The 17,734-nt window shown below is 40.2% G+C and overlaps 1 protein-coding gene across 2 annotated transcripts in view; it reads left to right on the top strand.

Moving 5' to 3' along the window:
• The window catches only part of vps50 (VPS50 EARP/GARPII complex subunit), a 112,069-nt gene that overhangs the window by 57,425 nt on the left and 36,910 nt on the right, over positions 1-17,734 (top strand). For both annotated transcript variants that reach the window (XM_067611207.1, XM_067611206.1), the window contains exons 14-21: positions 2,257-2,348; positions 2,551-2,645; positions 5,055-5,153; positions 7,517-7,607; positions 8,506-8,691; positions 13,702-13,820; positions 15,223-15,329; positions 16,427-16,548. In XM_067611207.1, the coding sequence (XP_067467308.1) occupies positions 2,257-2,348; positions 2,551-2,645; positions 5,055-5,153; positions 7,517-7,607; positions 8,506-8,691; positions 13,702-13,820; positions 15,223-15,329; positions 16,427-16,548 (911 nt within the window). The remainder of the gene's footprint in view (positions 1-2,256; positions 2,349-2,550; positions 2,646-5,054; positions 5,154-7,516; positions 7,608-8,505; positions 8,692-13,701; positions 13,821-15,222; positions 15,330-16,426; positions 16,549-17,734) is intronic.

Raw genomic sequence — 17,734 nt, forward strand, 5'->3', positions numbered from 1 at the left:
AGCTGATGGGAGGAGAAGGTTAGCGTTCATGATAGCCGGGTGCAAAGTTCGTCTTGCTAGACTGAATTTAAATTTGATCCGCTGTTCTGAAAGTGATATCTCCTTGTCTGCCAAACATTCTTGCCAGTTTGGTTCCCAAAATGGCCATTTTCCATTTTTGCTAACAGGAAAGGCCCACCCCTACCCCCCTTATCTCCCTTGGGATAAGAAATACTTGACATTTGAACCAATATGACTAAATGATTTCTACTACATTTCATTAATTGTGTAACAATACAGTCAGTTCATGATACGGTACATCACGTAAGATTTACTGTTCAATGCACTGACTTAACCGTTGGAAACTTGTGTCAATTGGTTTCTTTGTTTTCAGCTCAATAAAAATGACCTGACTCTGTCTACCTGTCTGTACTCATACATCTTGCTTGTGAAGGTTTGCCTCTACTGCCTCTGCTTTCTCTCTCTTCCCTTCTTTCTTTCTGTCCTTATATTTATGTAATGTGTCATATGAAAACACCCAGACTGCCACTGATGCTCAAGTCAAAGAGGACCTAACACTTTTCTTTTTTTTTTTGATATGCAGTTTTGTTATGCTGTGTGTTATTTTTATTTTTGAAAGCATATAAAGTATGTGAACACCTGATATCTATCCTCTTGCTCAGGTTCAGTAGGTTCAAAGCACAGTTGCTGTTTTGATTACAGCTTGGAGATGTCAAGTGGGATGAAATTATGTGTTTGCATGTGAACGTTTGTGGCCTTTCAGATGTTTGAAAGGCCCACTTCAGAAGGAGAAAAAACTACTCATGATTAATGCCTTTCTCATCTTAAAGATGTATCCAACCATCAGTACTTTATTAGTTAATGAACAGTGTGTGTGGTCTCAAAACACAATAATCACCACACATGTTCTGTCAGTGACACATCTGTCTTTGCTTACTGTACGTCTACCCCTTGGAAATCTTTCTCATCATTAATCTGTTCTCCTGATAGTGATTGGTACATACATACATCTGCTTTTGTCTCTAGGACTGTAACCGGTGATTTGTTTCTCTCCTGCGTTGGGAATGAGTTGGTTATCAGGGTAGTGCAGTGGGTAGGGAGGCCTTCCTTTCTGTAACCAGGATGTAAGCTCTTGTGTCTACAAGCATCTGTCCTGCCAAAACATCTTTGAGACACTAAATCCCTAACAGGAGTATATCTGCAGCTGACCCTGTAGACGCCAATCATATAATAACTACCGTTAATGTAATAACAATGTGAATGTAATAAGCAACACAATGTACAAGAGTTCAGGTTTTTTTTCCCCCCTGTCAGTAATTTTCAATAGTAAAAGGATTGGAAAATGAACAAGGGAAAATTAAATAATATAATGATTCCGGATAGATTTTAGATTAATTGTCCTGTCTTTCCGATACATTAAATTTAACGTGGGTTGTCATCTCCCGGCCTGGTGACTTACAGGCACAGTGCTGCCAGCTTTCCTAGAGCTCTGCTTCAAACAAGGTAAGCAGCTTGAGATAGATTGAAGCAATTTTCTGCCAAAAGGAAGGACTGCAGCAACTATGATATTGTAGCCTCTGCAGTGTCTGCACCACATGGTATTCTATCTGAGTGGTTTGAAAATAAAAAAAACCCACAAAAGTGAGAATAGTGAGCTGATGTTAGAGGAGGAATGAAGGTCACTGAAGAAAATGGTTTCATTGTTCGACTACCAACAGTAAACGGGACACCGACACCTTATTCAGCTGTCATTCAGTATTGTCTTACTGGGTTCTAGGTTGCTGTCAGTCTTAGATTGACTGTGTGTTGTTTGCTCCTGTCAGATGCTGATTGACAACTGCTTCTGTACAGAGGATCTCACAGCTTAGCTGTCTCCATCCATGGTCAAACTTATAATAAAGGACATGTCAAACATGACAACATGTCAGATTTGCAGATCAACAAGAGCACGTTCCTGTTCATGGTAGAATGCACAAGAGGAATTATATTTCACCATTATCAAATGAATATTTTTCATCTGCTTCTTCATCAACTGTAATAAGTCTTTTTTTTTCTTACTTTTGTATGGATTCTGCTCTGTATCTGCTCTTGCCGCCATTTTTTGCCCATTGAAATAGGTAAATGAATTCCTTCCAGTTGTGTTGAAAGCACACGGCCAAACAACAGATACATTAAATGGTTAGGAAGAAACAGAATTTTATCAGTTTCTTTATTAGTTTTTTAATCTGCCTCTATGTCTTGGTTCAATACCCACAGATGGTGCAGTGGCAGCAGAGTCTGATGAGTTGGGAGTGGACCGCAGCTATGTGAAGAAGAAACTGGAGCATGGACTGACACGGATCTGGCAGGTTGGATGGAAGAGTCTACTTTGCTGTTTCTCCGTCTTTCCCTCTTTCAGTTGTCTGAAACGTTTTTTTTTTCCCCCCTCCCTTTCCTCTCCTAGTTTTTTCTTTTCATTTCTTTGCCCTCAGATTTCTGCTTGACTCACAGTTGCTCAATCATAAATTCTCCTCCCACAAATCACCCTGTCCCTCTCATTACTCCCCTCAGGATGTCCAATTGAAAGTGAAGGCGTACATCTTGGGGACAGACATGTCTAACTTCAAGTACGACGACTTCATAGTGGTGCTGGATGTCATCAGCAGGTATACCGCAGGGCCAGAGCAGCCAGCTCATCCTTGTTTCCACTAATTGGTCTTCATTATATGGCTGTCTCTGTCTCCTTCTTGTCGTTTTGTCTCTTTTTAAGGTTGATCTACTTTCACATGCAGTCTCTCTTTTTTTGCTCTTTAGTTTCTCACAGTACTCATTTATCACCCACTAACTGGCTCACTGTTCTCAATGACTTAGTTTACATGTATTTCTAAACTGAAGTTATATCGTCAGTATGTCCGCACCCATTTAAACCATACATTCTGATTATATTAACAGTGCAATGCATAAAATCATGCAGGTACAGGTGAGGCACTTCAGTTAATATTCACATCAAACATCAGAATGGGGAAAAATATGAAATCATTGACTTCGATGCTTATCTCCTGGGATTTCACACACAACTTTCTCTAGAGTTTACTCAGAATGGTACGAAAAATGAAAAACATCCAGTGAGTGGCAGTTCTGCGGACGGAAAACGCCTCGTTGATGAGAGAGGCCAGATGGGTTCTAGCTGACGGAAAGGCTGCGGTAATTCAGATAACCACTCTTTATAGCTGTGGTGAGCAGAAAAGCATCTCAGAATGCACAGCACGTCGAACCTTGAGGTGGATGCGCTACAACAGCAGAAGACCATGGCAGGTTCCACTCCTGTCAGCCAAGAACAGAAATATGAGGCTGCAGTGGGCACAGGCTCTCCAAAACTGGACAGTTGAAGACTGGAAAAACGTAGCCTGGTCTGATGAATCTCGATTTCTGCTGAGACATGCAGATGGTAGGGTCAGAATTTGACATCAACAACATGAATCTGTGGACCCAAACTGCCTTGTGTCAACAGTCCAGACTGCTGTTAGACATTTAATGGTGTGGGGAATGTTTTCTTGGCACACTTTGGGCCCCTTAATACCAATCAATCATTGTTTGGATGCCACAGCCTGTCTGAGTATTGTTGCTGACTATGTGCATCCCTTTAGGGCCACAATTTATTTTAATGTCAAAGCAAAAGTCATCACAAACTGGTTTCATGAACATGACAATGAGTTCAGTGTACTTCAATCGCCTCCTCAGTCATCATATCTGAATCCACTAGAGCACCTTTGGGATGTGGTAGAATGGGAGATTAGCAGCATGAATGTGCAGCTGACGAATCTGCAGAAATCATGTGATGAAATTATTTCAACATAGACCAGAATCTCAAAGGAATGTTTCCAACATCTTGTGGAATCCATGCCACGAAGAATTGAGATTGTTTTGAAAGCAAAGGGAGGCCCTACCCAGTATTAGTATGGTGTTTCTAATAAAGTGCTTGGTGAGTGTATTTGGATCATGGGACCTCAAATTTACCAAACAGATTTATTTTCTGTCAACTTGTGGTTGACCCAAATAAATACCCCAAAAGAGAGATAAATACATTGAATGTTTTTTTTGGTCTTCTAAGCCACTCTGTCTGTCCAAATACCAGTCTAGGTGACAGCAGTTATTTGTGTACACACTGAAGACAGACAGTGTCTTTTTATATAGAGAAATAGCAGGTTGGCTTGGCAACAGTAGCAGGTTGAATAGCTTAAAACCTCCCCTACAAATGTCAAGGTGAGTCACTTTAGATCAGTTTCTTAAGATGCAGAATTGTGTGGTTCTTTTCTGCTCAGCAATACTTCCAACACTGCACTGTCTGTCCCTTACTGGCAAGTTCCTGTTACCAGAGCACGTCTGTTTACATCGTGTCTTTGTGCCCCTGCTGGCTCAGCTGTCAGCCTGGCACACACCCACACACTCAATGGTCTCCAGAGGGTTGGAGGCTAAAGGAGTCTTTTTGATATATAACTAAAGATTTTTTTTTTTGGTTCATTCAATGATAAAATAATATTAAAAACTTTAAAATCACTTTCACATTTTTATGACTCAGAAAAAGATACATATTAAAGATGATATTTGAAAAGCACACACTACATAGGTTAAGTCATCACTTTGTACACTGTAAATTAAGTCATTATCAAGTACTGTCACCAAAAGGTAGCCTTAAAAGTTTAATTGGCAGCTATCACTGAGTCCACTTGTTCTCCTCACACTGGGTCTTCTCGCTACATGCTCTATCAGATAACTGCCCAAGTGATTCAATCCCTCTGTCAGTGACAAAGGGGTTTTGGTTACCAGAGCTTTCAAGGCCACATTCATCAAAATACCTCTCATTCGGTTCATAAGGACCATGTCTTGAACCAGGGGATTTATTTTTATCAGTGTGAGCTAATTGGATATATTTATATTTTCTTTTATTCTCTCCTCTTTGCTTGACCCATTTATCTCAACAAATTTCCACTCACTCCTTTCTCCCCTCTTACCTTCTTTCTCAATTGTTGTCTCTGCCATCATTTTTTCCCTCACTCTTCAACTGTCTCTTCCAGGTTGATGCAGGTGGGTGAGGAATTCTGCGGCAGTAAGTCAGAGGTCCTGCAGGAGTCTATCAAACGGCAGAGTATCAACTACTTTAAAAACTATCACAGGTGAGATGCTTTTACTGGATTATTACCATGTGACAATTACAGTAGACATCATTCCTGTTCATAAAAGATGAACATAAATAGAGGGTAGATGAAACTGATTCTTGATCAGCAGGTTATCAGTGCTTGACAGAAACCTTTACACACAATCACAACTATTGGCTGCCTCAAACGCACTTTATTCCCAGTGTAACCCTCTATGGAGTAGACATGTAATTACATGTTAATACTCACTGAGCTGGAAGTAGAGCTGCCAGCAGCTTAAGATTTTCCTAGTCGATTAATAGTCACTAGTTCAAGCCATTAGTCAACTAGTCATTGCACATTTATGATAATAATTTAATTATTTAAATATATATTGTGGGGGCATCAGAAAATGATTTGAGTTCCAGGGCTGAGAAAGAATTAGTAACATTGTTAACACTGTGCTAAATTACAGAGAAACCATAATAATGCTCCTTTGAAATACAAATTTTACAAGCACATGAAGCAAGCTGCCTGTTAACAAAATGCTAACAGCAAAAGCAGTAATGATTCTGAATGTGTCAGAACATCCAGGGCCAACCCATAAAACTATCTAGGCTATCTAGAGCAGCCATGCTAGGCGGCTAACGTTAGACTACTTACATGTGTCAAATGATAAGTCATATTTGAGTTCGACAAATGACAGGTGAATCGTTGCATGCAGAGTTTGCATATCACCTTCTTGGGGTCGTCCTTCATATGCTCAAAATGGTCCCACACTTTTGATGATTTCCTACCTGACATAGTATAAGGCAGAGTATGAGGCCAGGTGTCGCCACATGTCGCCACTTTGTGTATCTGTCGTTATTAATCAAAAGCCCTCTACATTTCATACAAGGTCCAACCATATACTAGGTTTTGACCTAGTCTTGTTTTGTTTTTTTTCCCTGTGACCTACCAACCAGTTTGGTCGACTATTAGGGGGCAGCACTAGCTGGAGGCCCATTTACATCTTGATTACATAGCCCCCCCCCCCCACACACATGAATATGTACGCTTTCACACAGAAAGCACCACATCATCAGAGATGATTTGCATTAATCAGTGTTGTGATTACCTGTCAAGAGTCATTCATAGGATGTTCAAATATCAGAATGCTAATAAACTCTATTATTATGACAGAAAAAGACAAATGAGGGAAATGAGGGAGACACACAGGCATGATGGGATACATGCTTGGATTAGCTGTGATGAGGGAGGTTTAAAAAAGATTAAATTGTAATCAGAACTGGGAAATAAAGAGAGTAAGAGGTGACAGACCTGTGCAGAGAGAGAAGAAGAAGAAGAAAAAAAGAGAGACTGGTTTGCTCACCAGACCATCTGTGATCAAATCTTTACTCAACCCAGCACTTCTTAACATACCCGACAGCAATGTGAAGGCGCATTACCTCTGTGCATGCACAAACGCGCACACATGTCCACTGTTGGCCAGAAGGCATCCAGTGTGCATCATCTTTACATTAGGGTTGTTTCATTTTCCAGCCGGGTGTCATTCCCAAAGAGATTACCCATCAGTGAACTTTGACTGCCTGATGCCTGCATTCGTCTGTCAGCTGCCTGCAGTAGTACACCCAGTCATCAGGAAGGGTGTATCGCTGGCCTGCGGGTACAAAAGGACAGGATGACATTGTCAGGGTTCACACATGATAAATATCCACCGTTGGTAATCTCTGTTTTTTTTTTTTTTTCCCCCCGAACTCATTTTCTTTGCGTGATTGAAATGTTTAAATGTCCTTTTAATTCTGAATTCATTAGATTTGAGGAATATAACTGTAGGCGAATGGAGCGAGTGTTTGCAAAATGGACTCATTAGTTAGTAGTCAGTTCAGTGAGCATGCAATGTTGAAGTGGAAAAGAGTTAAAATGCAACTGATACTGCTTCATTACTACTGTGCCACGAGGCTTCCCTTTCTCTCGCCCCCATGCTCTATCACTTCCTTGTACTTCAAACAACTTTAAGTAGCAAGGGATGCCGAAGTGTTTGAAGTCAACACCGCGCTGACATTTCACACCGAGAGACCCGATGTTGACCTACAGTAGCAGGTGAACACCACGGTGGCTGTCTTGAGCTGTGATCACAGTTAACATGGAAACACGTTACACACACCTACTCACACCGCACACACACACACACGTCTTCCTTTTCACTGCGCATCAGTGACCTTTGCAGGCTGTGTTTGTATCAGTTTGATCCGGACCCTCAGAACACAGGAGCTGCTGGAATGTATGAAATGTCATGAGTTCACTAATGGACAGATGTTGACTTCTTCTTCTTCTTTGTCACTTCTCATATTTTTCTACTGCATTCTCATTCCTTTTTTTTTCTCTTCACAATCCCTCAGGGCACGACTGGAAGAGCTGAGAATGTTTCTGGAAAATGAGACGTGGGAACTTTGTCCAGTCAAGTCTAACTTTAACATCGCTCAGCTTCATGTGAGTATGAATCACATCATTGAGGCGAGAAAGTGAAGCACAGTTGCATTCATTTATTCTACACTGTCACTCATCACACACCCCCACCACTGTGAAATTTTCATAAGGATATGAAACACAGGGGATCCAACTCAACGCTTTCTGTGTGTGTATTGTATATGTGTGTGTGTGTGCAAGTGTGCCAGCTTGTGTTTCAGCATAGGAGCAGTAAAGTTCACTGCACATTATATAACACAGATGAACATAAAAAGGATGTTGTCCCTTGTGACGTGTATGTGAGATCATTTTATTTCCCACACTCATGAGCAACAGATAAAAAATAAACCTTGAATATCAGAGCCCGATGTAGATCATGTACAGCATCACCAAAACAAAGCCGTTATCTCATGAATATATACTATAACCAACTCAAAGAAAAGCTACAACATGTTCACTTCGCTTCACATAGAAGCAGAAATGATAAATGGAAAGAAAGAAATGTCAAAAAGATAAATGGAGTTCATTCAAAGTCTGCTTTTTTTCATCTTTATACATCCTTTTTTTCCCTTTGTACCCGTCTTGCTCGGGCACATTTTGCAACAAACACACATGTCAAAGAATCTTCAGAATAAACCCACTGGTGTGAAAATTTTGCATGTGTATATTACTGTATAGTAAACAGGCAATGTACAGATGTTACAAAAAGGTTAAAGCTTGTTTTTTTGAATGCCAAAAGGTGCATCAAAATCTAAAATGCTCAAGTTTCAAAATGATTCTGTTATTATTGAATCACTATATATTAAATACAAAACTTCTTTCCATCATTTCCTTTCTTATTTGTCTCATCTTTGTCAAATACGAGTATATATCTGTCATATATATCTAAAAGTGTTTCTGTTATCCCATCTTCCCTATCCAGGAGTTTAAGTTCATGGGCCAGTGCCGCTCCCCGTCCGTTTCCCCGAGCAGACAGGCTGTGACATCGACCAGCCAGGCCCAGGAGGAGGTGTCTCTCTTCCAGCAGTATCTTCAGGAGGGAAACCCCTTTGAAATGCACATTGAGCACAAAGAAGAGGAGACAGAGGATGTGCTTGCATCTAACGGGGTAAGCACCAAGGGATGTCAATTTCAGTATCATTGTGAAAACGTACATTACCCAATCAGTCAAAAGGTTGCAAGATGAACAAGATGAATTATTAATTAGTACTATATCAATCATATTGTCTATCATCCAGCTACAGATCATATCCACCGATTCAGTCAAGTTGTTGTTTGCCATAATTAACAAGGCTACCTGTTGAGGTACAGCACCAAACAACTTAATATAGAGACAAGGTAATTGAATGGGACATAAGCACTGTTGGTCATTAAGTGGTTTACATCAGCCTTCAAGCTACTTTCAACAGGGCCATAACAAACTTTTAATAACATGCAGGGCCAGCAATACAGAACCTGCTATAATTATTATATCACTTTGATGCATTGTCAGCATGTGATATAAGCTGTTAAATAGCAAATGAAATCCGTGGGTTGATCCAGCGGCAAAACAAATAATAAACTCGAGAATGTATTTATGTAATCCTTGTTAAATATAAATAGGCAGCACTCTTCCTCAAAAGAAACATTTTGCAGATAACGGCATTAGGTTTTGTTGGCAGTCTATGTTGTCCAGTAGAACTACTAGGCCTGCCACTTTGGCACTATACATAAGTGACAGAGAGGAGAAATCTTCTCCTAGCTTGATCATGTCCTCCAACTCAAAGCAAGCACTTACTGTATGCTTGCCTGACAAATATGAAAACACAATAGGCATTGCATGTACCATTATATTAAATAGCAGCTACTATTATGTGGCTGGGAATCAGCAGGAGAATCAAAGAACATCCTACAGTATGTGCATTAGCAAGGTGTTGTTAGCAGCTAGCTAGTCTTAATTCAGTAGCCCCCTTATTCCTTGAGGTAAATTTCAAATGTCATCTGTTATCACACACACAAGTTCTCATTGCGGTATAGATATAGCTTTGGTTGGCACTACGAGGCAATTGGAGTACAAACAAGACAGGCCTCTACCTGTCTTTTTGGTCTTAGCTAGCCGTGCTGCCACTGTAGCACGGGGTCTGTCACTATAGGATTTGAGTTTACTGGATTTGAGTCGCACATACGTGAGAGGATCCACCAATTTGGCCAGCTAGGTACGACAACATTGAACTGAAATTACACCACAAGACAGAAAAATGTTTATTATATTTTTCAGTTTCTTTTTCATTTTGTATTTGTACAGAAGTTTGTAATCTTTGGTTTTGATAAGCGCTAGCTAAATAAACTTTATTATTGTTATTTATATAGTTTCTATAAGGTTCCACCAGATATCTACATCATTGCCACAGAGATCCAGAGAATATTGCCTGGTATTGTGGATGTTACATACTGTACATGTGCTCCACATATGTCTGATATAAGGTAGAAAATCAGTTGTTCCTTGTGAACAAAACAGTATTCCTCTTCAAGAATGAAAAGAAGACATTACACAGGTGACCTGACACATCACCCACTTTTTTATATCGATATATTTTCTTTTCAGGCTCAACATCAAAAGCGATATTGCACTAATCTAATATATCAGACTAACAGAAGCCCTAGCTTGCCTTGTTCTTAGGCATGTAATCCTTTCTTTATGGCTGCTGTGTTGACTGAGCTTGCTGTTAAGGACAAAGAAAATGTGTTATTTCAAGAATGCTTTAACTGAACTCTCTTCTGGGAGGTGAATGAATTTTCTGCTGTCGTTTCATGGTTCATGGCTGAAATATGAATATGTTTCACTTTTTTGTTTTTTTGTTTGTTTTTGTTTTTTAATCTCAAAGTGAATTGTTACTACATCCACAGACAATGCAAATGGATATATAAGCAATGGTAAACAAATGAGATACATTTTCAAAGCCTAGAATTTAAAAAAAAAGGAGTAAGAAAGTATTGTGTACCAAATATATAGTCTCTCAGCCTTATTGTTATTTAGATGGACTCATAGTCTATTTCTTTTCATTTTCAAGGGATAGCTATGAAAAAAGAGATATAACTATATACATCCAGAGAGGGAGAGGTAAAGGGCAATAAAATAAAATAAATGAAAGTTCTTTGGCTTCACACAGTTGCATACATGTTATAGTGAGATATCTAGACACAAAGAGAATACAGTGAGGAAAAAATAAATAAATTATGGATGTTCCTTTAATTAATTATCTTAACAAAATCAGGTCTCAGAGCTTTGACATATTGCACCCATTTTTCCCAGTGTTGTATTAAGATGTCCGTCTTCACGTTTAAAGAGAAAATAACCTTTCCCATCATGTAAATCTCCATTGTCACATCTATCCAGTTATTTAATCTAGGTCCAACATGCATCATTCATCTTTTGGTCAGAGCCTTTTTCCCTGCTGCAAGCAATATACCCATTAAATATTTATCAATACCTTTTGCTTCTGGAGAGATATAGCCTAAATATATGGCTTTGAAACTTAATGGTAGATGTGTATTAAAGATGGTCTGTATTGCCTTATGTATTTCTTTCCAGTAATTCTGTATGTTTTGACATTCCCAAAAAACATGGTAATGGTTCATGGCTTGACAGACACAGTTTCTCCAACACTGAGGATTACCATAATCATAGCATGCCTTCATAAGGCGGGTGATAAAAAAAATGCCACAGTAAGGTCTGCTTGGGCTGGAACATTCCCGGCAGGCCATCAAAGCCCCCAGTTCATGCAGGCACTGTGCCTGCTTCACCGTCAAGACTCTTCGACAACAGCTAGTATGTAAAGCTAGCTTGTCAGGTAATGACCCTTACTTGTCTCCTGGTGACCTGCTGGTTGACGACAGGGACAGGGAGGGGAAGGACATGGACACTGGGCCATGTGCTAGCACTAGCTGGGGCTCACAGTTGGACCTAGCCGTGGCGCCACTGCCTTTGGAAGACGTGTTGGAGCTGAATTACAAGGACGACGATGAGGATACCTCGGACCTCCTCATATCAGAGGAGGATGGGTTGGACGAGTTGTCCGTCACTCCCACTTAGGCTGCAAAGCCTGGAGCTGAGTCTGCCTCCCGGGATGGGGACGAGAGCACACCAGATTTGCCCGTCCCCAGCATGGCTATGCAGGACGTGCAAACGCGCGAACCCCATTCAAGGGGCTTCTTTCCTGGACTTTGAGGGCATAGGAGAAGCAATGGAATCCTCCAGGAACCCCACACTGCCAACAAAAGGAGACCACCTCCAGTCTGCCATGACTGATAGGGCCTACAGAGTGACAGCTTTGGCGGTCAGTGCGCTTAATGTGTCTTCCATACTTGTGACATAGTACTAGGTGGAGCTATATGAGGACATGGCGACAAGGCCGCACCCTGTTGTGTGGAAGGAAATCCAGGTGATTATGGACATTTTCCTCCGTGTGCAGTGCTGTGCAGTCCAGTCCATGGGCAATTCATGGGGTTGTTGGTGCTGCAGGAAAGAGCCAGGTGGTTCAACCTGGCAAACTTGTCCAACAACTTGTCCCATCCCCGCTGGTGATGGAGCTAGACGTTCCGCATTCACCAGCCCCACCTGCCCTGTTCCACAGTGTGCTGAAGGAGGTTTCCTTGCCCCCTGACCCTCCGTTGCTGGCACGTCCCAGCCAAGAGGGAAAGAGACTGTGTTGTGGAGAAAGTGAGCTTTGTCTCTCCTCCAGTTCATACAAACACACAATCACATGTCTTGAATATAACATTAAACCATGTTTCACTACCGCATCCAGACGGAGGTTGAGGGCACATTTAAAAACAATAAACAAAAAATTGATGAAATCAATTAACAGTTTGGTGGCAACACCTGATGTGCCACTCCTGATGGGGGCTACAGCCTCACCCATCTACCCACAGCACAGCTGCCTACAGGAGCTGGTTTAATCCAAAAAATGTGCAATGCCTCCTGCAGTTGGTTGAATCTAGGTCAGATCATGTTCATACCATACAAGATCATGGTCCAAGTTGTTTTGGTCCGCATCTGAGTGTGATTGCTGTGTTCACACCTGCTCAAATGAATCACACCAGTGGGGTAAACACTCTAGGGTTCAGTTCAACTGAATTAAACAAGGCAGGTGTGAAAATCATTGTTCATTGTTAATTTCTCCTGTATAATGGTGTGTTTTATTATGAGTAATCAAAATTATAGATTTTTCAGGATTTAATATGTTACCTTATGTGTGGGCTTTCATTCGAGTTGTTTTCATCTTGTTTTTAATGGGGGGGGGTTGTCTTCTGTAAACCTGGAGTTTTTCTCTGATGTCGGCTCTCCTGGATGATCCTCTCTCTCAACCGCATCAATGCACTCTTCTGCTTCCCTGATTCTCTTGTTTGTCCTGTTGAGCTTGTCTTTGATATGATCCAACTGGTGGTTGTTGTCTTGAATCTCCTTTAGGATCTTCTACAAGTTAACCTTTGCTTTTTCACTGCATTTCTACCTTCCGCCATCTTCCCTGTGAGCATTGGCTTCTGCACTTTGTGGTTCTTCATCATTCACGTTTAATTCAGTTGTATTTTTCTTACTTTTTTCTCTCATTTCCATTGTTAACTTGCTATTTGACTGCTTTTCATACTAAGTGGGGTTTATTCACCATTTAGCAGGATATTTTAAAATTCTGTCAGAAGAGACCGCGTTCTAGGCTGCCATCTCTGATCTTGGCAGAACCGGAAACATTATACTTTGTTTTCAATAGACTTTTAGATAATTTAATCACAGCCCTTCAACACAATTTGGTTTTACACCTTTTTCTCTTTGAGTAGCTGGTTTGTGTTGTGTTGTTTTCAAAAACCCTCAGGCATGTTTTAATTAACCATGTTATCTGATAACCAGCAACAATACGATTTCCCCATGGCATCCAATTTTTCCCACTTGTGTTCTGAAACTAATGATGATGTGTCAACAAAGTTTCACTGTGTGTTATAACTGTATTTGATTTGTACTTGTTTGTATCCCTCTTACTCTATTCATCTCTACTGTGCCTCACCTTTGCTCTTTCCGTTTGTTTGTTATTTTCCATGACTTCCATCTGATCTTTGTCTTTTCCTCACACATTCATTTTTCAAGTATGAATCCGACGAGCTGGAGAAGAGTGTGTATCAGGATTACGACAGTGACAGTGATGTCCCTGAGGAACTCAAGCAGGACTACGTGGATGAGCAGACGGGTGATGCCCCCCTCAAGAGGTCAGTTCCAAGTCAAATTGTTTTATGCTGCACCACTCTGATAACAAACAGCTCAGGGGATGACAAGTGAAGTGACATGGTCAGTCCAGGTGTCCATCATTTCTACTCCCAGCAATCTCTAAATCTAAGAAAGACAGTGAACGTGGACACAAAAAAGAAGCAACTCACATTAAGAGACCAAATAAAATTATCACTCCTTGAATCTTTATTTTAAGGAAGCTCTAAACGGATGTGAAATCATGCATTATGCGATTTCTATGCATTTAGCAACAGTAATTTTAGCTCACCTCTTCCTAACCCTGCTAAGTAGGCAGAAAGCTTGTATAAAACATTTTGTCTAACCATGAACAATTCTCTTTCTTCCCACCTCCGCCTTTATAATTGGTGACTAGTGAAAAGATTACATGCAGTTTAATAAATAGGGATGCAATCATGCACTCCTCTTCTCTTTGTGCAAAATGGTTCATTTTCATTTAATATTTAAATGCAATTGAGGGATTTTTTTTTGTTTATTTTATTATCAGGGTGTATTGAAATATCATTAAAATGCTTGGGCCCAGGAAACATATGGTTCATTTAATGTATGCAAGAGCCATTATTCCACGTCATAGCTGTGATCATTATTATTACTACTATTATTTAGTTCTTGGTGGTGTGTGTCATAAATCACCACATGAATTTGGATGCTTTTGATGCAGCATGATAGCAACACTGAATAGCTGAGAAAGTAGTGTTGGGTGTATGAGTGTGTGCTGATATAACATTGTTCACCGGATTTGCACAGGAAACTAAACATACAATGCTATTACTTATTTAGCAGCTCCTCATTACAGAGGCATTGTTATAATGAACATTTCCTGTCATGTAATGAACAATGACCTATTAATGCTATCGTGATGTTTGTGCTCAGTGTTTGAGACTCAATATTTCACAGGTCTGACATGCCTGATATTTTGCCTTAACTCTCACCCCATTTCCTAGTCATTCCCCCTCCGTGTGTATTAACCTGACATTAGCCTAAAGCCACTAAAATGCTAATTTCCTATTCTTATAAGCAGGGATCACTAATGGTTAATTATTGAATGGGTCGCATAGTCACATCCAGAAATTAGACAGTCTGTGTAATGATTGCTGGCTAATATAGTTCAGTGATCAGTGTCAGGGGTCTGGTTCTCTAGGATCACCAGTTCAGAGACTTTACCATGGGGGTCCAACTGTGTCTGCTGCATTGTGTAATGGGTTCTGATTGATCAATTACTAGACTTTGACCTGCACTAAGGATTTGAACCTGCCCGATCACTGCAGAGGATTAGTGATGTTAACATGTATTACTCTACATAGTCTCTCTTTCACTCCTGACTTTGCCCTACTTTCTTTTTCCCCTACTTCCTGCACACATCAGCGTGTCCCGAGAGACTATGAGAAGCAAGAAAAAGTCAGACTACAACCTTAACAAGACCAACGCACCAATCCTCACCAACACCACCCTCAACGTCATCCGCCTTGTCGGTAAGCCCTACACACACATAAACAATCGACCACTTCCTCTCCTTGAGAGCAGGTGTCCTCTCTGGCCTACTCAGATTACCATTTTTTCACCAATTAAGCCGGCAGCTCATTTCAAATCGGCATGCTCAAGGCTACCTGTGTGACTGAGCTGCAGTAATAATGGTTAGCCTTCACCCTGAGCTCTGACCTTCCGTTTCTAAAGAGGTACTTACATGTCTTTGTGATGTCATGATGTGATTTCCAAGTGTGAAAAGGAATTAAACTTGGCAGTTATCTTTCCTGTGTTGTCGTTTGGCCGGGTAAATCTTTTTCTATATGAATTCATTTAATAACTCTGGTACAAATCTGCTGTCTTTCTTAACATTTAAAACAATAATTCATTTCTGGTTATTATTGGGTGTTTTCAGTAAAACTGTTTGCCCCTTCTCTTCATACTTCAAAACTTTCCTGCACATGCAGTACAAAATAAAATAATGGTTCTTTTCTTTTCACACAATAGGTAATATTGATTTAGAGCTATGTGGAAAAACTAAAGTGGGAAACTGAGTGAAAGTTTGATTCCAAGCAATCACTTCTAATTCAGTCTCTGAAGCTCTTCCCTGAGTTTGTGGTGTAGAATTCAAGAGAAATGGCGTGAAAAATGAGTGTGACAGAAATAGTGCTGTCTCAGAGGCAAAGCCAGCTAGATTGAGTGTATTTCTTTTTTTTTTCTCCTCCATTCATCAGTTCTAAGTCAATGGTAACCTTGTTACACCCCTGTACTCCTGTACTTATTGCTTTTATTACCTTCTTGGTAAATTAAATCCTTGCCCTCGAGAGTATGCAAATGCAATGTGCTCTAGCTAAAGTTCTTCCCTAAAGGACGTGGTTCTACCATGATTAACTTATTGTAGTTTAACTCTTAATCTCCTGCGAGATTTATTTATATAACAGAACCATTGCATTGATTGTAGAACTGGTTTAAAACATGCTCTTCCCAGTCCCCACCGTTTCATACCTACTGTAGATACTGTGTATAATCAGGATTGTGAAAAGTTTGTCCAACAAACCCAACCTCTTGGTAACTGTTAATGTCTTTTTGTGTTATCTCCACACAGGGAAGTACATGCAGATGATGAACATTCTGAAGCCAATCGCCTTCGATGTCATCCACTGTGTGTCCCAGCTCTTCGACTACTACCTGTATGCTGTATACACCTTCTTTGGACGCAATGACATGGTACAGTATTTCTCAGTCACTCTTCTGTTTGATTACACACTGGCAGGGTAAACACATTTGGTAAATCGAAGATGGATTTGCAGCAAAACCACAACTGAATCCATTTTGGGTAATTTTGGTGACTGTTGTAATGTTAAAGATCCCCTCCGGACATGTTTTAAGATGCATATAAAACACACTTCCACAAAAAAAGTTCAAGTATCTCATTAAAATCTTTAAAATGACATCTACTCCTTCTCCCCCTCATTAAAAATTCCAGTATCTAAGAATATTTAAATATTTTTCATCTCAAAAGTTTCACCGCGGGACACAAGATGTCTCCTACTTCACTGAAAAGTCCTTTCTCAGCGTATGTGCATTGGAGGTTTCAAGTTACCACATCACACTTGTGTAAGTTGAATACTGGACCAGGATTGGCTCCGGACTAGTTGTGATGTCACAGATCATGCTCTTAGATACACGCCCTCAGCTCAGATTTTCGGTGAGCACAGAGAAACTTCCCTCTTTCAGCAGACGAATCTAAAAAAAAACCCTTCTAGTGTCAAACTCTGCAAATACATCAGACTGAAACAACAAGACAAAGACATCGCATCTTTGAGTGGAGGGGGACTTTAACTGTCAGTTTTTAGACACGTGACTGTTTCCACTGTCACCATACTGTAAATTAGACAGAAGTTATAACTTTGAGTGCAACACACACTGGCCACATTGTGTAGTGCATCACGTTATTTGATGCATGATGAAGATGTCAAACTATAATACTGTTATTTTCCAATTTGGGAAGGAAATGTGATAAAATTGCTGCTTTTGTGGAGAACTGAGATGCACTGACGCCCGCCATGAGAACAATGGCGTGTCCTGATTCATTGATATGCTTCAAGATGCTGGCTATGTGACTGCTTACATCGACAACAAAAGACACTGGTGTTTTCATGCACATCATATCCAGAGTGTGTTGTTAGATTAGAGTCACTACACACAAGTAATCTTGAATTTTTGTTCTTTTTCCCATTATAATTACTGCGGTTTTGTGGTTGTGGATCTTGTTGCTGCAATACCATTTTCATACATTTATTAGTGCTAAAGATTGATTCTTTTTTTCATGTTTGTATGTTTATTAGATGATATACAGTGTGGTGGGAATAACCACCGCTTCCATCTTTTTGTCACTGCTGTCTGTCAAAGT

This window comes from Thunnus thynnus, chromosome 15 (genome assembly GCF_963924715.1).
Source record: "Thunnus thynnus chromosome 15, fThuThy2.1, whole genome shotgun sequence".
Classification (NCBI taxonomy): Eukaryota; Metazoa; Chordata; class Actinopteri; order Scombriformes; family Scombridae; genus Thunnus; species Thunnus thynnus.